The following is a 21,591-nucleotide window of genomic DNA, read 5'->3' on the forward strand; positions in this document are numbered from 1 at the left end:
AATTATGGACAATTCTCTGTGAACATCTACTCAGTACACAACAGCAAACAAGACAGTATATGAGATGCCAAGCTGTATTTAAAAAAAAAAAAGAAGTCTAGAGAATACTACAGAAAAATACTATCATGCCATTGGCTGAATTGATGGTGTGCCTGATCATGAATACCATATTTGGTGTTGGTCACCCTGTTTCAGAAATCTTATAGCAGAAATAGAAAAGATCCAGAAAGGGAAATGAAAATGATTAGAGGAATAATGAGAGGTTTCAGAGTAGCAGCTGTGTTATTCTGTATCCGCAAAAAGAACAGGAGTACTTGTGGCACCTTGGAGACTAACAAATTTATTAGAGCATAAGCTTTCGTGAGCTACAGCTCACTTCATCGGATGCATAGGATGGAACATATAGTAAGATATATACACATACAGATAAGTTGGAAGTTCCCATACAAACTGTGAGAGGCTAATTAGTTAAGATAAGCTATTATCGGCAGGAGAAAAAAAACTTTTGTTGTGATAATCAAAATGGCCCATTTAGACAGTTGACAAGAAGGTAACTTAACTTAAGGCAATAGATTCAATATGTTGTGACAGGGTCGGGCCAGATGGCTACAGGAGAGTAATAGAAGGCAGATCTATTAGCCCCAGGTTAAGTAGGTCCCTTTCCCCTGGGTAAGGGAACAGGGAAGGTTCCAGAACAATCAGGAACCTTCTGGAGACAATTAAGACAGACAGGCTAATTAGAACACCTGCAGCCAATCAAGAAGCTGCTAGAATCAATTAAGGCAGGCTAATCAGGGCATCTGGATTTAAAAAGGAGCTCACTTCAGTTTGTGGTGGGCATGTAAGGAGCTGGGAGCAAGAGGCGCTAGGAGCTGAGAGTGAGAACGCAGGCTGTTGGAGGACTGAGGTGTACAAGCATTATCAGACACCAGGAGGAAGGTCCTATGGTGAGGATAAAGAAGGTGTTGGGAGGAGGCCACGGGGAAGTAGCCCAGGGAGTTGTAGCTGTCGCACAGCTGTTCCAGGAGGCACTCTAGACAGCTGCATTCCACAGGGCCCTGGGCTGGAACCCGGAGTATAGGGCGGGCCAGGGTTTCCCCCAACCTCCCAACTCCTGGTCAGACACACGAGGAGTTGACCTGGACTGTGGGTTCATGAAAACGGCCAAACTGAGGGCTGCTGTGAAGCTCCAAGGCGAGCAAATCCGCCAATAAGCGCAAGACCCACCAAGGTAGAGGAGGAACTTCGTCACAATGTGTAATGACCCAGCCACTCCCAGTGTCTATTCAAACCCAACTTAATGGTATCTAGTTTGCATATTAATTCAAGCTCAGCAGTTTCTCATTGGAGTCTGTTTTTGAAGCTTTTCTGTTGCAAAATTGCCACCCTTAAATCTTTTACTGAGTGGCCACAGAGGTTGAAGTGTTCTCCTACCGGTTTTTCAGTGTTATGATTCCTGATTTCAGATTTGTGTCCATTTATTCTTTTGCGTAGAGACTGTCCGGTTTGGCCAATGTACATGGCAGAGGGGCATTGCTGGCACATGATGGCAGATATCACATCGGTAGACATGCAGGTGAACGAGCACCTAATGGCAGGGCTAATGTGATTAGGTCCTATGATGGTATCACTTGAATAAATATGTGGGCAGAGCTGGCATCGGGTTTTGTTGCAAGGATAGGTTCCTGGGTTAGTGTTTTTGTTGTGTGGTGTGTGGTTGCTGGTGCGTATTTGCTTCAGGTTTGGGGGCTGTCTGTAAGCGAGGACTGGTCTGTCTCCCAAGATCTATGAGAGTGAGGGATCATTTTTCAGGATAGGTTGTAAATCTTTGATAATGCGCTGGAGAGGTTTTAGTTGGGTGACAGCTAGTGGCGTTCTGTTATTTCCTTTTGGGCCTGTTTCTGTTGGGCCTGTCCTGTAGTAGATGACTTCTGGGTACTCTTCTGGCTCTGTCAATCTGTTTTTTCCCTTTAGCAGGTGGGTATTGTAGTTTTAAGAATGCTTGATAGAGATCGTGTAGGTGTTTGTCTCTGTCTGAGGGATTGGAGCAAATGTGATTGTATCTTAGAGCTTGGCTGTAGATAATGGATCGTGTGGTGTGTCGTGGATGGAAGCTGGAGGCATGTAGGTCAGTACAGCGGTCAGTAGGTTTCCGGTATAGGGTGGTGGTTATGTGACCATCGCTTATTAGCACAGTAGTGTCCAGGAAATGGACCACTTGTGTGGATTGGTCTAGGCTGTGGTTGATGGTGGGATGGAAATTGTTGAAATCATGGTGGAATTCCTCAAGGGCTTCTTTTCCATGGGTCCAGATGATGAAGATGTCATCTATGTAGCGCAACTAGAGTAGCGGTGTTAGGGGACTAGAGCTAAGGAAGCATTGTTCTAAGTCAGCCATAAAAATGTTGTTATACTGTGGGGCCATGCGGGTACCCATAGCAGTGCTGCTGACTTGAAGGTATATATTGTCCCCAAATGTGAAATAGTTGTGGGTGAGGCATATGTGGGGGGAGTATATCAATTAGGGATGTAGCACAGAATGAAGATGAACAAGAGGGACATGACAGGGGTATATTTGTATTAAGAAGGTTTTTAGGATAATTCTATTTGCTATCTAATAATAAAAGGACAAGGGGACACCTGTTGGAATTAAAAGTCATCAGATTTACAATTGATAAAAGGAAATACTTTTTGACATAGCACATAACAACGTTAACCCATTGAACTCACTGCCGTAGCACTTGAAGGTACAGAGCTTACTAAAATTGAAACAAGACGTTTCTAAGAATAATTACAATATCAGCCACAGTTACACTGGCTAGGCCTGATGTTTCATTGCATAAGACAACCACTACTTCCCTTGGATTAGAAAGAAATGTTAGTCAGTATTACTGAATAGCTTTCCAACATGGGGTTTTAGTACATTTTATGAAGCCACTCATACTTGCCAAGGTCAGAGACAGGATACATGACTATAAGGACTATTAGTCTAATGTTTTTCTGGTCATATAATATGTCAGGGTAAATAAGAGAATGAAACCATTAGCTGGCATTAGAAAAAAGCTAGCTAGTATTCTGAAATCTAAAATAGATTAGGAAAAAAGCAGGTAAACCTCCCTCTATACTTTTACCGGATAGTATTTCAGTTTGATCTGATTTATATTTCAAATACTATATAATTAGACTAGGTTTGTTTTCCATGTGTATATTATACATTTGTTTTAACTATGTTCTTGAATGTTGGGAAATAGACATTAAATAGTTTTATACGTAATACAGACCTAATGGCTTTTGCCAGTATCACATGGTTGGGGAAACAGTTTGTAAATAAACCCCTTTATATAGATTGGTTACAGATCAAATTGTTGAAACCTTTTCTCTTCCTAGTTGAATGGCCCGAGGGCGTAAAAATCTTTTGTGGCATCATCTTTAATAATGGAAGTGCTTTTATTGAAAAGGCTTTAGAGAGTCAACTCTGATGTCCACAGCAGCCTGACCTCTCCTAAACAAGACTTGTGTGCTTTTGGCCTCTTGCTTGTCGTGGGCAGGTAGCATATGTAGGCGTGCAGTGCAAGCAACTCACAGCCGTCAGAGACAGGGATCAGGCTCTTGAGGCCACAGTGGCTGAACTGGAGGAGCATAGAGAGACAGGGAGGTACATAGAAGAGACTGTTCGGGACATAGTAGAGTTAGAGTGGTCCCACTTCCTGTCCAACAGCCCCTGTGCTGTTGAGGAGGGTGAAAGTCTCAGGGCATCAAGCTGGAGCAGAAGGAAACGATCTCATAGTTGGGACCCACCTTCCAGATGATGTCATGATATCCTCTTATACTGAGGATATCCCTCTGGGGACAGGGACCCCAGTTGTTAGGATAATAATGGTGGGTGATTGGATTATTAGAAACATAGATAGTTAGGTTTGTGATGACCTAGAGAACTGCATGGTGAATTGCCTGCCAGGTGTGAAGGTAGCAGATCTCACGAGACATCAAGATAGCCTTATAGGTAGTGACATAGGAAAAGGCAGTAGAGAGGTCCTGGAGGCCAAACTTAGGCTGCTAGGTAAGAGAATAAAGTCCAGGACGTCCACGGTAGTATTCTCTGAAATGCTCCCAGTTCCCTGCATAGGGCCATAGACAGGCAGGACTGCAAAATCTAAATGTGTGGATGAGACGATGGTGTAGGGAGGAGGAATTTAGGTTATTAGAACCTGGGGGTACCTTTTGGTGAAAGAGTAGCCTATACAGAAGGGATGGGCTCCACCTAAACCAAAATGGAAGCAGACTGCTGGCACGTACAATTAAAAAGGTTGCAGAGGAGATTTTAAACTAAGGGTTGGGGGAATGCTGACATGGTTCGGACGGAGATATCTGTGAGGGATGAATTTATTATAGGGGGAACTCAATATCCTAGTATAGAGGATAGAACAAAAGTTGGTAAAGTACAGGTAGTATTTAGTGAGGAACAGCCAAATGTAAAAGAGATCCTTTTAAACATAACACATGAAAGCAAGCAGCTAAATATTGACAAAATGTGTAAGTGTTTATATACAAATGCTAGAAGTCTGAATACTAAGATGGGTGGACTAGAGTGCCTGACATTAAATGAGGATATTGCTATAACAGCCCTACAGAAACTTGGTGGAATGAAGAAAATCAATGGGACACAGTAATTTCAGGGAACAAAATACATAGGCGTGACAGAGTAGATTGCACTGGTGGGAGAATGGCACTATATATTTAAAGAAAAAACAAGCAGAGTCAGATAGGGTGAAAATCTTCAGTGACTCAAACAGTACCATAGAATCTCTCTGGATAGAAATTCCATTCTTGGGTCATAAGAGTATAGCAATAGGAGTATACTACTGACCACATGACCAGCATGGTGACGGTGATTCTGAAATGATAGGGGATGTTAGAGAGACTACAAAACCAGAAAGCACAATAATAATGGGGGATTTCAACTATCCTTATATTGACTGGGTAAATGTCACCGACAGGGTGTGATGCAGAGATAACATTTCTAGACATCATTAATGACTGCTTCTTGGAGCAGCTAGTCCTGGAATCCACAAGGAAAGAGGAAGTTCTTGATTTAATTATTAGTGGAGCACAGGATTGGGCCCAAGAGCAACTTTCCATAGCTGAACTGCTTGGCAATAGTGACCTAATGTAATTAAATTTAACATCCTTTGGGGGGGAGGGGGTTAAAAAAGAAAACCCACCACTTAACATTTAACTTTAATAAGGGGAACTACACAAGAATGTGAATGTTAGTTATACGGAAATTAAAAAGAGCAGTCACAAGGGTAAAATGCTTGCAAGCCACATGTAGATTATTTAAAAAAACATAATAGAGGCTCAGACTAAATGTATACCTCAAATATTTTTTTTAAAGTAGGAGGACCAACTGCAGAGTTATGGAGGCCGTTAGAGGCAATACGGCATCCTTTAAAATTTGGAAGTCAAATCCTATCACTGAAATCAGCCTCTGTACCAGATGACTGCAAGGTAGCTAACATAATGCTGATTTTTTTAAAAAGGGCTCCACAGGAGATCCTGGCAACTACAAGCTGTTGAGGCTAACTTCAACACCAGCAGAATTGAAAGAAACCTATTATAAAGAACATACATAGATAAACACAGTTCGTTGGGGAAAAGTCAACATGGTTTTTCTAAAGAGAATTCAGGCCTCACCAATCTATTAGAATTCTCTGAAGGAGTCAACAAGTATGTGGATAAGGGTGATCCAGTTTATATAGTGTACTTGGATTTTCGGGAAGCCATTGACAAGGTCCCTCACCAAAGGAAACTAAGTAGTGATGGGATAAGAAAGAAGGTTCTCTCATGGATCAGTAACTGGTTCAAAGAGGGTAACAAAGGGTAGGAATAAATGGTCAGTTTTCACAATGGAGAAAGGTGAACAAGTGGAGTCCCCCAAGGATCTGTACTGGGAATTGTGCTGCTTAATATATTCATTAATGATTTGTAAAAGGGGGTTAACAATGAAATGGCAAAGTGTGCAGATGCTACAAAATTATTCAAGATAGTTGAGTCCGAAACAGACTGAGGAGTTACAAAGGGATCTCATAAAACTGGCTGAGTGGGGAAGAAAATGGCAGGTGAAATTCAAAGTTAAGTGCAAAGAAATGCACATTGGAAAACCTAATCCCAACTACACATATACAATGATGGGTTCTAAATTAGCTGTTGCCATCCAAGAAAGAGACCTTGGAATCACCTTGGATAGTTCTCTGAAAGCTTCTGCTCAATGCCTACCAGCAGTCAAAAAGGCTGACAGTATGTTAGGAACTATTAGAAAAGGTGTAGAAAATACCATAATGCCATTATATAAATCTATGATATGCCCACACCTTTAATACTTTGTCCAGTTCTGGTCACCCCATCTCAAAAAGGATATAGTGGAACTGGAAGAGATTTAGAGAAGGGCAGAAAAGATGATTAAGGGTATGGAACAGTTTCCATACGAGGGGAGACTAAAAGGATTAGGGCTGTTCATCTTAGAAAAGAGACAATGAAGGGGGGATATGATATAGGTTTATAAAATCATGAATGATGTGGCAAACGTGAATAGAAAAGTGTTATTTACCCCTTCACAAAATACAAAAACCAGTGATCACCTGATTAAATTAATAGGCACCAGGTTTAATAAAAACAAGGGGAAGTACTTTTTCACACAATGCACAACTAACCTGTGGAACTCATTGCCTTGGGATGTTATGGTGGCCAAAAGTATAAATGTGTTCATAAAACAACCAGATAAGTTCATAGAGGATAAGTCCATCAATGGCTATTAGCCAAGATGGTCAGGGACGCAGCCCCATGCTCGGAATGACCCTAAACCTCTGACTGCCAGAAGCTGGGAGTGGAAGACGGGTGGATTACTCCATAATTTCCCTGTTCTGTTCACTCTTCCTGAAGGTCTGGTACAGGCCACTGCCAAAGACAGGGTACTGGGCAAGAAGAGCCTTGGTCTGAACCAATATGGCTGTTTTTAGGTTAGTAGACGCTCACACATCTTGCCAGTAGAAGTTCCCTCAAAGACAGAGACAGCCAACTCTTCTACCTGTCGTGGCATGAACTGAGAATTGTTCAGAATGGTTACGTTTGATTTGAAATGTGAGCTTATCAAAACCATTTGTTTAAAGGGTGCTTTATACAAGTCTTTGCTCACTGAAATCCTCAAGTTACCTTCTCTCTCTCTCAGTCTCCCAATGAGGTGTACAGCTGGAAAAGAGACTCGTCGTTGGACAGCAGACATGCTTCTCCTTCTGATCCATTTTACTATGGGAGGCGCAGTAAAACTGGAGTTGCAAAACAAATCAATTGTGTGACTTTACTAGCTACTAATCAGATAGTCAGAATTTTAGCACCTGGAGATGTCCCTTTGAAAGAACTTTATCCAAAAGGTAAGAGATATATTGTATTTCAACTATATCAACTGTAGATGAAGGCTTTGTTTTAATTGGAGAGTACTCATGTTGTATGTTTATAAAGTACTTTAAAGAATCAGAAAGCAAACATTTCAAATCCTAACTGGATTTGGGGAGAAAGATGGTAGTTGCACACATTTTACCAATTCTAGAATGAATTTAGTGCACATTAAAGATCCTAAATTGTAAGATTAGGGAATTAAGTCATCTGAATACCCACAGAATAGGTATCCTAGTGGAGTTAATCCTAATGGAGTTAATTGTGTCTTCAATAACTTGACTCTGTGGCCATCTGTGCACGTACATGCTCTAAGGTAGAAGGGGTAGAAGTTCATGAGGTTCAGGCACAGGTAAATCTGCTACAGATTCCTTGTGTAGCCTTTGGCAAATCACTTCATTTCTCTGTGCCAGTACGTCATCGGGGTGTTGTAAGCTTAATCCACAAATGTTTGTAAAGTGCCTTCGCATCTGTGGATGGAAAGTGGCATAGTAGAACAAAATATTTTTATTATATTGAGCATATGCAATTCCTGAGTCTAACTACTTTTCTTCCATTGATTTGCCATGTTGCCTTGGGAAATCATTTAATGTATCTGCCTCAGTTTCCTCATCTGCCAAATGGGATATTATTGTATTTCCTTATCTGCTTCCCAGGAAAATCACATTTGACTATTTATTATATTTTGTGGATGAATGTTTATATACAATTTATATATAATTTCCCTAACTTTATAATTTCCCTGTTTATATAAAATTTCCCTAATAAAAACAGATTGCTTTAATGTAATGTACTTCTTTTTAAATTGATTAGTGTTTTATTTTGTTATTATTTAAGTGTATTTTATTTTTAAACCACTCAAATGATTAATATTCTTTTATTGAGGCTGACTCACTCATTCTGATGTGTGAAATCTACTTTGATTTCAGAGATAAAATACATGCCTCTTACATTCCTGAGCTTGTATGTGTAGCAGAAGGTTGCTTATTCACACCATTTATTCTGCAAAACTGAGTTGTCATGTGAAACAGAAGAAAGCTGCATATAAAACAATCATTAAAAATCACTGTAAGCTTGGCTTTATGCATGAGCAAATGCTATAGAATGCTGATTCAGCAACTGTTGCAATTTGTTATAATAAAAAAACAAAAAAATATTTGTTCTAAGTATCCAGCCAAATTGAAATAACTGGAATTTGGTGTGTAGCCCTACTTTTCCTATCCTCCCCAGTAACTGGTCAGTTTTGGCACACAGCCTTCCATTTCTATTAAGAATTTAAAATACTTCAGCCAGATTCTAACACAGTGCAATACATTTTGTCAAGATTGTTCCAGCAGCAGTAAACAAAGAAGTTGTTCTTTATTTTATTGGTACTGGTAACTTAGATAGTAGCTATATTTAAAAAAAAAAAAAAAAGCAAATAATTAACTCTCCAAAGAATACCAAATAGATCTGTGCCCTCAAAATATAAACATAGGTAAGGGATCGTGTCATATTTCAGTAATATACTTATTAAGTCTGAAAGCAAGGATGTGTAAATTAGGGCTACTTAAGGGCAAACATGGACTTGTGCATTCATCATTTACTGGGTATGGATTTAAAATAACTGCTTACTTCTACCACATCACATGAAGGCAGACAACTAAATATTGACAAATATTATAAAAGCTTGTATACAAATACAAGTCTAAATATAAATATGTGTGCAGATGAGGACCTGGTATTAAATTAGGATATTGATATAAGAGGCATCAGAGAAAGTTTTTGGAATTACAATGATCGATAGGATGTGGAAACACCAGGGTACAAAATATATAGCAATGACAAAGTAGGTCAGAGTGGTGGGGGCATGGCACTATATGTGAAAGAAAGCATAGAGTCAAATATAGTAAAAATCTTATTTACGTAGGCTCTCTATGGATAGAAATTTCATGTTTCAATAATAAGCGTATAGCAGTAGGCATATGCTACTGACCACCTTACCAGGATGGTGACATGATTGTTTAATGTCCAGGGAGATTAGAGAGGATACAAAAACCGAAAACCCAGTAATAATGGGGGATTTCAACTATTCCCATATTGACTGGGAACATGTCACCTCAGGATGGAATGCAGAGATAAAATTTCTGCTTCTTGGAGTCGCTAGTCCTGGAACCCACAAGGAGACAGGTAGTTCTTGGTATAGTCCTAAGTGTAAGCACGATCTGGTCTATAACGTGACGACAGGTGAACCGCTCAGTAATAGCAACCATAAATAATTAAATGTAACATCACCGGGGGTGGGGAGGAGGAGAATACTAAAGAAACACACCGCAGTAGCTTTTCACTTCAAACAGGAGAACTGCAGGAAAATGAGGATGCTAGGAACAGTCACAAGAGTGAAATGCCTGCAAGCTGCATGTAAACTTTTTAAAAACACCGTAACAGAGGCTCAAACTATATGTATACTTCAAATAAAACAAAAACAGGACCAAAAACTACCAGCGTGGCTAAACAGAGTAAAGGAGGTGGTTAGAAACAAAAAGACATCTTTTAAAAATTGAAAGTCAAATGTACTGAGGAAAATAGAAAGAAACAGAACTCTGGCAAGTCAAGTGTACAAGTATAATTAGGCAGGCCAAAAAAGAATTTGAAGAGCAACTAGCAAAAGACACAAAATCTAACAAGCAAAAAACTAAGTACATCAGAAACAGGAAGCCTGCCAAACAATCCGTAGGGCAACTGAACGATTTGAGATGCTAACGGAGCATCAGTCTTTAATACAGAGGATGTGAGAGAGCCATCTTTTCAGTTGACATATCTGAAGAACTGTCCCAAATTGAGGTGTCAGTAGAGGAAGTTTTGGAACAAGCTAAACATTAATAAGTTATAAGGACCAGATGGTATTCCCCAAGCGTTCTGAAGGAACTCAAATGTGAAATTACAGAACTACTAACTGTGGTATGTAACTTACTGCATACCAGGTGATTGGTAGATAGCTAATGTGACGCTGATTTTTAAAAACCTCTAGAGGCAATCCTGGTAATTATGAGCTGGTAAACCTAACTTCAGACCCGGGCAGATTGGTTGAAACTATAGTAAAGAATAGAATTATCAGACACAGAGATGAACACAATATGCTGGGAAGGAGTCAGTCTGGCTTTTCGAAAGGGAAATCATGCCTCATCAGTCTATTAGAATTCCTTGCTGGGATCAACCAATATGTGGACAAGGGTGATCCAGGATATATATATACTTGGATTTTCAGGAATCCTTTGACAAGGTCACCCACCAAAGGCTCTTAAGCAAAGTAAGGAGTCATGGGATAGGAGGGAAGGTCCTCTCATGGATCCATAACTGGTTAAAAGAAAGAAACAAGGGGTAGGAATAAATGGTCAGTTTTTACAGTGGGGAGAGGATCTGTACTGTTCAACATATTCATAAATGATCTGAATAGGAGGAGAGACTAAAAGAATTAGGGCTGTTCAGCTTAGAAAAGAGACAACTAAGGGGCAATATGATAGAGGCCTATAACATCATCAATGGTGTGGACAAAATGAGTAGAGATGTTTTATTTACCCTTTCACGCAATACAAAAACCAGGGGTCACCTGATTAAATTAATAGGCAGCAGATTTAATTTAAAAAATTACCTCACAGTTAATATGTACCTTGCGATTTTCAAGATTTTTAAAAGCACTGTGTTTTGAAATGCTCCACAAATATACTGTCAGTCAGATGAACAATATGAATTATCTTCAATGACAGGTAAAAGAAATGAGGTAGAGGTTGCAATAATGCCTGATGGGCATTTTTGTGACCAGGACTTTATTTGTTTTGACATCCACTGCACTGTACAATGTTGCTCTTTTATTATTGTAGCCTCCTAATTGCTGACTATTATATCAGTAATAAAATTCAATAATTGCAATGTATAGACCTACATTTAATTTGAAAGTTTATCATTTTCTGTTATGTCCTATATAATGTATGTTTAAATTTAATCTGATAGATACAAGTGTAATATTTTATTAATGATGTAGCTAAAGTAATTTTCTTTAACAAATGTATTTATCTGCAGATATCGCTCCTCCACAAGCAGCTGGATATCTGGAAGTAACAGACCTTAACTCAAAGAAACTTAAATACATCCCTATTCCCAGGTATCTGATTTCCATCAGTAAAACAGCCTCATCTTGTAGGAATAACAAATACAATTCATTAAGCTCTATTATTTAGAATAGATATTTGCTTTTCTTATATTTTCTATGTGACGTATGGGTGGGTTTTCAGTACACTGTTTCCTTATTACCTATTGGATTATTTAATGTTGTGAAAGTAATTTTTACTCCAATGTGCAGAACTCTTCAGCCACTGTGTATGGTGTACTCCTCTATTAAAAAGTTGTATTTATCCATTAGCTGGTACCCAGGAAAAAATTTGTGTTAGCAATTGATATTAGGGGCACCTTCCTCTTCTCCTTTTTCTCCCCTCCCCATTTCCTCTCTTCCCCCGTCTCACCCTTTGTCTCCTCATCTTCCTTGCTTCCTTCCTTCTCTCTTTTCATCTGTCCCTTCTCGTCTTCATATTTCTATCTCTCTAGGATCTAATATAGAGAGGAAAGACAGTCCGATGGTAGGGGGACCTGAGCTCCAAGTTCCTGCTCCACTAGACTTCCTGTGTGATCTTGGGCAAATCACTTAAGTCTGTCTTTGCCTCAGTTCCCTGTCTGTAAAATGCAGTTTCTTGCCTCACAGGGGTGTTGGATGATAAACACCTTAAAAATTGTGAGGCCATATGAGTACCTTAGATAGATTGTATGGCCTCCATGTTATAGTACCTGACAGCCTACGTTAATAAATTCATCTTCAACAAGTGCAAAGTATAATTTTAAAAGCATACTTTGCTTATGAATTGTCATTTTTCACAATGATAAAGGTTTCCTTGAATAACAGTCTCCCAACTTTTCATTGGTCTCCCAACTTTTCATTGGTACTGCACGTGTGTATAACCAAAATGTATGAAATATTATATTGATTTTAAAAAAACCTGTCTCATTCCATATGATCGTTAAGAGCATGTATGGAATGAGACCAGATTTTAAATGTATTCTGCTTCCTTCCAATTGAACTTTGAGGGTACATATGGAATTATTTCCTGAATTTTGAATGCTTCATTTTGCATCACTAACATTCTTTAGTGTAGGTTTTTTTAATGGAATCCACTATGTAAATGAGAAATCTACATTTCTATTTATAGTACAGTGTAGTTTTATCTAAAAATGATTGTTCATCCATGTTTCTCATGGTTTGCATAACCTAAAAGTTCTGAATATATACAGCCAAAGAGCAAATCTGCAGCTAGATCTTTTGTCCTATCAATTTGTAGAGAGCATTTGGCAGGGAAATGCATTGTTTGCAGGGCCTCAGCACATAGGTTAAAAGGCATGAATTCATAGTAATAAAGATGAAAGTCCTGTTTGGGTCTTTTCTCCAAATCTGGGTGGGTAGCTTATATTCAGAACCTTTTTGGTTCCGGAGTTGCTTCTTATTATGGAGCAGTGATAGTTGCTTCATAAGTGAGATTGAAGCTAGTTTTCCATTATAAGCTCTATTTTCAAACTCCCAAAACATCCCCCAAAAGGTAACTTTCTGTCTGAAATTACATATGCCACATGTTGTGTCAGCATATTCTGCCTGTTAAAGTTTTCAAAAATATGTTCAAAGGTCCAAGTAGATTATAAAATTCCATTTCCTTTTTAAGGGTTAATTTCTAAGCCCTATAACACAAATGTATACATATATTAAAACATTCCTAACTACAGAAAACTAGGTATGTTAGTTGCTACACCATATATTTAAAATAGTTAAAATAACAAACTTTCAGGACCTACATATCACTACATAACATTATTGCATCACTATTATTAGCGCATTTCATAACACCAAACAAATCAATCATTCCAATTCTGTCCTTGAAAATATTTGTTTACTCCAACACATTACATTACACAATAAAAAAATTATAGAACTCTGACAACTTAACATGGGACTGTATTCCTCTTGAAATATTTACTACACATTTAATAAACAATACATAAAATCAATAGCATACATCCAACAGCACATTTATGTTACAGAATAAACTAAAAGAGCAAAGTTTAGGTCAGATTGGCACGATCAATCAGGTGGGATGATGGTGAACAATGCAGGAGAATACAGTAGTAAAAAACAGACTGGATCCCCAAATTATTCATTTCCACTCTTCATAATTTTGTATGTTTTAAGAAATTTAGAATGTCTTTAAAGAAAAGTAATATTTTTCTGGGTATTAACAGGGCTCCACTGATATCTCTTTCAGCCTTAACATTCATTTCATTGTGTCATAAGCCCATGCTTGCATTCTTACCCACCTAAGGATGCTTTTTTGAATCAAGGTTTCAGAGTTTTCCTTCTGGGTTAAGATTGTGATAGATGGTGCTAACTACTGCGTGTGGTAATGCAGACAGTTTTGTGGCATGAAACTAGTCCCACCATCATGTTGTTTAGCTGTACTAATTTAATTTCACATTATTTAGATGATAAACCTTGTCTGCATACAGTTTACATGCAAATTAAATTGGATAGAAACCTATTTAGTTAAACTGATACAACCTCTCCTAGTGTGGGATTTAAGAGTCTTTAAATCAGTTCAGTTTAAGATGATTACAAACTGATTTAAGATGAACTGATTTAAGGGATTCTTAAACCTATATAACCTTAAGTTGCACCAGATCAATTTAGGCCTTATCTACATGGCAAGTTACTGCATGGCAAGCCACAGTGTGAATCTACAGCATACCAGCTTGCTGCACAGTAACTTCCCATGCAGACACAGGTACAGTGCACTGAAAGTCCTGGAGTTTGGCTTGGTGTACTACGATTTCAAGTAGTAGTAAGCCAAGCCGTACTCTAAGACTTCAGTGCACCGTAGCTGTGTCTACATCGTAAGTTACTGTGCGGCAAGCGGGTATGCTGTAGATTGACACCCTGGTTTCCCTCGCAGTAACTTGCCATGTAGACAAGGCTTAAATCATTTTAACTTCACACCTTTAATTAAATCGGTGCCACTTAGTGTGTAAACCAGGTCTTAGAGAAATTTTCCGTATTATTTCAAGTTATTTTCCAAAGTTACTATTGTGTTCTTTCCCATTTATTTTGTACTTTTCTGTTTTCCCTTGCCAAATATTTTTATAATCATAATTTTATCATATCTTTTATTTCTCTTCTCTGAGCCTTCCTGTAATTCCCAGCATGATAAGTTTGGGATCACTAATAAATTTGCTGCTGGCACTTGAATGAAGGTCATTCTTAGAGGTTATAACAGTCAGGATACAAATGCTCTTTTGGATTTCTGCTCAACTTCCCTATTTTCCAGATTTTCTGTGTTGCTTGCTTCCTGTTTGACCTGGTTATTTCATCCCCACTTGTTCTCTCTAACAAGAGGACTGATCTTCTTAAAATAGATTGTAGAGAGAGGGTACTTATACAGCTACATTTGTCTTAGCTATCTTTTATTCAGTTATCAGTATTATGCAAACATCTTTCCACCCTATCTAGTTCGAGTATGTGGTGTGCTTTGGGTAATATAGTGGGACTGCCAGGTCCAGTCTTGATCTCACTTGGATTGCCGATGGATCATATTCACTACTATACAGCTTTCTGTGATCTTGCTCAAGGGTATTTTTTAAAATTGGCACCATGGCTACAGAAATATTTTCTCTAGTGTCAATTGTGACTGTTAGATAAACCATATTTGGCTTTATTTTTCAGATCAGTGTCTCTCTCACCATATACATCATGGCTGTCAAAGATCTCGGACACAGACGTTCTGTTGGCGCCACTGGGCAAAGTAGGTTTGGTTACAGTGGATATGGGAGGCAGTGTCAGGCTTTGGGAGACGGGACTTGACAGCCTACAGCGCTCTCTGCAGGACTGGAGAAACATGATTGGACAAGAGGATGGTAGACCTGTACAGGTAGGACTTTAAAAATCTCAAGTTAAAAACATTAACAAAACATTGCCAGTGAGTTGAAGTTTCTAGGTTGTTTAAAAAATAAATTGTGATGAAAAGTATCATGAAGTAGAATTAGACCTAGACCAGCAACAAAAATCAAATAGATCTTTTTGCAGAAAAATCATGTGGTCTTTTAAGAGCTTATTATAGGTGGAACTGTTAGTAGGCAGCAGGATTAAAACAAACAAAAGGAAGTACTTCTTCACACAGTGCAGTCAACCTGTGGAACACATTGCCAGGAGATGTTCTGAAGGTCAAAGGTATAACTGGATTAAAAAAAGAATTAGATAAGTTCACGTAGGATAGGTCCATCAGTGACTATTAGCTGGAATGGACAGGGACACAACGCCATGGTCCAGGTATCCTAAACCTCTAACTACCAAAAGCTGGGATTGGACGACGGGATAGTGCACTCGAAGTTGCCCTTTTCTGTTCGTTCCCTCTGAAGCATCTGGCTCTAGCCACTGTCAGAAGACAGGATGCTGGGCCAGATGGACGACTAGTCTGACTCAATATGGCTGTTCTTACGTTCTGGTAGTAATGCCTGTTGTCTAACGTTTCCAGGAAATCCTCCTGTTTTCAGTTTGCATTTTTACTAGACTTTAACCATTTGGGCTGAAATTTTCCAAGCTTGCCTTCTGCCTCATGATAGATTTTTTTTTTTGAAAGTTTCAGTGAAAATATTTCAGCTATTTCCAAAATAGGTATTTTTCCAGTAATCAAAGAAATTATTGGGAATTGTTTTAAGCACTGTACCACCTCCATACTTTCGAAAAGGAACTTGAAACGTTGCAGGAGAACGGTCCAGTTTCGAGAGTGGTGTCTTTTGCTGTCCCTATGGGAATCTAGGCAGATTGGGCCAAATTGTAAGTGTCTCAAAAATTCCATTGCTGAATAGATTTGTAGATAATGACAATATACAACATGTAAGTAAAAAAATATAAATATCTGTGAGTACTGTGTGTGTATAGGCATGCATGCGCACACACAAAATACATATACATGTATCAGCTAGTGTGTATGTGCACTGCAGCAATATAATGGACAGAATCGGCACTATTCAACTGTCTCATAATCTGTATACTGTAAACAGTTAAAAGAGGTTTTCCTATACTTGAATCAGTAGGACATGAGGTTCAGAAGGATTTGAGTTCTTTTCCAGCTTTTGCCATAAATTTCCAAGTAGCCATGCTGTGCAGTATATCAATCTCTATATAGCCCCATGTGGCCATAAATATGTTACTCCCTTTTTGTCTCTTTGCACAAAAAGGAATTGTAATCTTTATATGTAATTATAATTATTTCAGTTTTCATCAATCTGTATAACCCCTTTTCCAGCACTTTCAAATGTGACAGTAGATTTAATCTTTTCTAAATTAAATCTTTCCACATTATTTTCAAGAGATCCAGTAGCCCAAAGTATAAACTGGATTTAGTAGGCAGAAAGTATAATTCTCCTTTCACTCTCTCTTCCTACCCCCAACTCCCATTCCACAAGATGTTCTGTATTTATAGAATTTTGTGCAACCACTAACATATTCTTGTTACTGGAGCAAATGCCTTTCATAAAAGTCATGAGAAAAAAAAAAACACTCTTTCAGTACCAACATTTGTGGTGGTATTTATTGCTTTACCAATGCCAGACATTTCCATTGTCAGTAAAGTAGTGTTAGCGCCCTCTAATGGCCAAATGTAGTCAGTTTTAACCAGAGTATTTTGGTTGATGTGTACCAAGTATCAGAGGGGTAGCCGTGTTAGTCTGTGCCCATAAAAGCAACGAGGAGTCCGGCGGAACCTTAAAGACTAACAGATTTATTTATAACAAATAAATCTGTTAGTCTTTAAGGTGCCGCCGGACTCCTCGTTGTTTTTCGTTGATGTGGTTAATAACAAAATATCACTGTTCTTATCTTGGAAGAACAGTGTCAGGATTACTGGCTTTAATTAGTTTGTTCTGTAGCTCTCTTTTGATTCAGTCTCATCGAATTTCTATAATTTCAGTCAACTCAGCTGAATATTTTTAAAAAATCTACTTTGTGCTTGCGAAGTATACTTCATCTGAAAATGTCAAAGCATATTACAACATTGAGTAATAATTATTACAGAAAGGCTACAGGATTTTCCCAAGCTCACAGAGTAATTTAATGGCAAATTAGTCATAGAATTTAGTTCTCTTGACACCAAATCTTCCTAACTACAAGACACGTTGCCACTTTTTTGTTGGCTATAAGATTCTAAAAGTTAGAAAAATCCTGTTAGCGGATCTACTTCTTCCTTCTGACGATGCAGGAGATACATCTCCTATCAGGGCACTGTCAGATTTTAAAATTATATAACATTGGTTTGAACTGAAAGGCTGAGAAGAAACCCTACATTTTGGTCTGCAAATTCAGACCATATTCATTTCTGCACGTTTTTCAACTTTATATTACTTTTTTTTAAAAGGTCAGGATTTTGATTACAAATCAACCTTGCTGCAAAATGCATTATTATCAGCACACAGCATTTTATAGAGCAGCAAGAAATAATTTATCATTTAGCATTTAACGTATCTTTTTTTTAAAATGTTGGCACGCAATATGTGCACATTGTGAAATATAAGTTTACCTGGTGTGGGGAAGTGAGAAGGCCCTTTTTCTATATGTGGTTAGCCTTTTAATGGACATAGACATAATAGCTTTGTTTTATACATGGCATTTATTTTCATAAGCTAAGGGATGATATTGCAATGCATAAATATGTTCTCAAGTTATCCCCTATCAAAAGTAAAAATTATTACCCTATCTGAAAGTAAGCAAGAAATAAGAAATGTGAATTTAACCTTGGCCTCAGGAGATACTGACAAGCTGCTCTGCTAAAAAAGCTGCATCAAAATACTGCTTAATATGCACATTTGAAGAATCAAAAGTGTCTTGCAGATCACATTTGTTCAAGTTGTTGGACTTTTCCCGGGGATTTAATGAGACATTTCTGACCCTTCCACCGAACAGCACAACATGTCTGCTAAGCTTCTGTCCTTTGAAGCAAAATGGTTTGAAGTCTCTGATAGGAAGTATGTTCTGATAGCTGAGAACAGGCCTCCAAACCAGTTTTAGTTTTAGTTTTAGCTTCTGGACTTGTGCTTTGGTTTCCGCAAGCAGGCATTAAACCTCACAAACAGGCAGTATGCACATAAGCGGCCAAACAAATGGAAAGCAAACAGTATTTAAATAAAATGTCAACAAGGACTTCCTCCGAACTTTCTTTAGCTACAGCAGTCCACAAGGCTAAACAAATATGGATAGGTTTTAGGCAAAAACACAACTGTTCCATTTCGCCTTTGTATTCATCAATTGGGATCCAGTGGTGTAATCTTTTGTTAGCCTTCAAATCAGTCAATATTTGTTTTGTATTGTATACACACTCAACGGTGTTCAAACTGCTGAAACCGTGAGGCTACAAAAAATAGTTTCTAGAAGTAAAATTACATGTTAAAATCTAATCATAAATTTTCCCTATTTCATAAAATGTTTGGACTCTGTGTGTGTCGGGGATTTTATATAATATGCCAAAATGTTTACATCTGGGTGTCTGAAGTTAGGCTTCTAAGATCATACTTAGGCAACCAGTAAAGTGTTCAGATTTTCAAAAGCGCTGGACACCCATTTATGTCGATGGAGTTACTAGATGTTCTGGGAGTCCAGCACTTTTGAAAATCTGGCCACTTTATGAGGTGCCTAAGTATGGGCTTAGAAGCTTTCCTTTAGGCACTCATTTTTAAAAGAAAAAAAACTTACCCTAAATGTTTTAGGGCAATGTACACAGAACCCTCAGTAAATTTAGTTGGTGGCTATTAGAGGGGAGACCTAGAAATTAGAGATAGAAAAGACTCTGGCTCTGTGGATGAGGGGAAAGCAGTGGACGTGTTACTCCTTGACTTTAGCAAAGCTTTTGATACGGTCTCCCACAGTATTCTTGCCAGCAAGTTAAAGAAGTATGGGCTGGATGAATGGACTATAAGGTGGATAGAAAGCTGGCTAGATCGTCGGGCTCAACGGGTAGTGATCAATGGCTCCATGTCTAGTTGGCAGCCTGTATCAAGTGGAGTGCCCCAGGGGTCGGTCCTGGGGCTGATTTTGTTCAATATCTTCATTAGCGATCTGGAGGATAGCGTGGAGTGCACCCTCAGCAAGTTTGCATATGAGACTAAACTGGGAGAAGTGGTAGAAACACTGGAGGGTAGGGATAGGATACAGAGGGACCTAGACGAATTAGAGGATTGGGCCAAAAGAAATCTGATGAGGTTCAAAAAGGACAAGTGCAGAGTCCTGCACTTAGGACGGAAGAATCCCATGCACAGCTACAGACTAGGGACCGAGTGGCTAGGCAGCAGTTCTGCAGAAAAGGACCTAGGGGTTACAGTGGACGAGAAGCTGGATATGAGTCAACAGTGTGCCCTTGTTGCCAAGAAGGCTAACGGCATTTTGGGCTGTATAAGCAGGAGCATTGCCAGCAGATCAAGGGACGTGATCATTCCCCTCTATTCAGCATTGGTGAGGCCTCATCTGGAGTACTGTGTCCAGTTTTGGGCCCCACACTAAAAGAAGGATGTGGAAAAATTGGAAAGAGTCCAGCGGAGGGCAACAAAAATTATTATGGGGCTGGAGCACATGACTTATGAGGTGAGGCTGAGGGAACTGGGATTATTTATTCTGCAGAAGAGACAAATGATGGGGGATTTGATAGTTGCTTTCAACTACCTGAAAGGAGGTTCCAAAGAGGATGGATCTAGACTGTTCTCAGTGGCATCAGATGACAGAATGAGGAATAATGGTCTCAAGTTGCAGTGGGGGAGGTTTAGGTTGGATATTAGGAAAAACTTTTTCACTAGGAGCATAGTGAATCACTGGAATGGGTTACCTAGGGAGGTGGTGGAATCTCCTTCCTTAGAAGTTTTTAAGGTCAGGCTTGACAAAGCCCTGGCTGGGATGATTTAATTTGAGCAGGGGGTTGGACTAGATGACCTCCTGAGGTCCCCTCCAACCCTGATATTCTATGATTCTAAGTCCTATTAAATTCTCCCAGTGCTTGGTTGTCTCCTACAGCACATCGTTGAATCTTATGTCCCATCTAGTTTCCAATACATTCAGAATTGAGGGTTCTTCCACTCACACCACAATATTTATATAAAAACAAGCTTTGAGATACATTTTAGAAGGTGTGCAAAGTTTAATAATGTGATTATACATCAGCTACTTTATATACCTGAAACATTCAGAGCTAGCTTTCCATCTCCAAATACAGAATTAAAATAAATTACTCATTTCTGATAAGTTGCCATCTAGCAACATTCCCTATGGTCAGTACTCTTCACCTTTTACTATTGCAAATTGGTGCCAAAACTAGAACACGAAACTTGCCTTACTTAGACTCAGGGTCAGAATTCCATGTGTAGAAAATTATAGTCAAAATGTTAATGCTTTTAGAAGCCTAAATAAAACATCTGAAACATCAGTCCCTGGTGAATACAAGTGCAAATAAAGTGCTTGGGTTAAAAAATTACAAAAGATGTGTACAAAATTTCCCACACGTTGCACACCCCCAAAATCCAAAACCACGCTGCCACTGGTGGCTTCCTGAAGACCTCCGGCCAATGCACTCTAATGTTTCCATGGTATTTTCCTCTTTGTAGCTGTGGTGCTAAGTGATCCATTGTGAAATGTCACCAAATTCTCACAGTCTCAATCTAGACAATACCACCATGAAAACTTGTCCATTAGATTCAAGGCAGTTTCTGTGCTCTGGGCACCACGAGTGGTTGCAGAAGTGAGCTGCTCTGTTCCATACCAGAGCTCTTTCCTTTAAAAACAGTAGTAGTTGGAGAGTAGAGTAGTTTTTCTTGAAGTATGTGTCAGTGTGCATCCCATTGTAGGTGCACATGCATATCATGTACACAAGATCATAGTCTTTTGAAAAGCGGTTTCTGTTGGAGGGCATAAAGCGCAGAGCAGCCACAACCCTCCCTCAGGTCTCTCTTACCGCCCATGGCAGAGAGGCCAAATCAGGTGAATGTCCGACCCCCACACTACTCTACTCTGTAGAGACATTGAAACTTTTGTCAGCCAACTTT

At 38.9% G+C, this 21,591-nt stretch overlaps 1 protein-coding gene across 3 annotated transcripts in view; it reads left to right on the plus strand.

Annotated features, from left to right (window-relative positions):
- Positions 1-21,591, plus strand: part of VWA8 (von Willebrand factor A domain containing 8) — a 287,936-nt gene that overhangs the window by 200,726 nt on the left and 65,619 nt on the right. For all 3 annotated transcript variants that reach the window (XR_007356839.2, XM_048851261.2, XM_048851269.2), the window contains exons 35-37: positions 7,226-7,427; positions 11,509-11,590; positions 15,239-15,443. Coding sequence is in view for 2 of the 3 variants with exons in the window: in XM_048851261.2 (XP_048707218.2) it covers positions 7,226-7,427; positions 11,509-11,590; positions 15,239-15,443 (489 nt within the window). In the remaining variant the exon portion in view is untranslated. The remainder of the gene's footprint in view (positions 1-7,225; positions 7,428-11,508; positions 11,591-15,238; positions 15,444-21,591) is intronic.

This window comes from Caretta caretta, chromosome 1 (assembly GCF_965140235.1).
Source record: "Caretta caretta isolate rCarCar2 chromosome 1, rCarCar1.hap1, whole genome shotgun sequence".
Taxonomy (NCBI): domain Eukaryota; kingdom Metazoa; phylum Chordata; order Testudines; family Cheloniidae; genus Caretta; species Caretta caretta.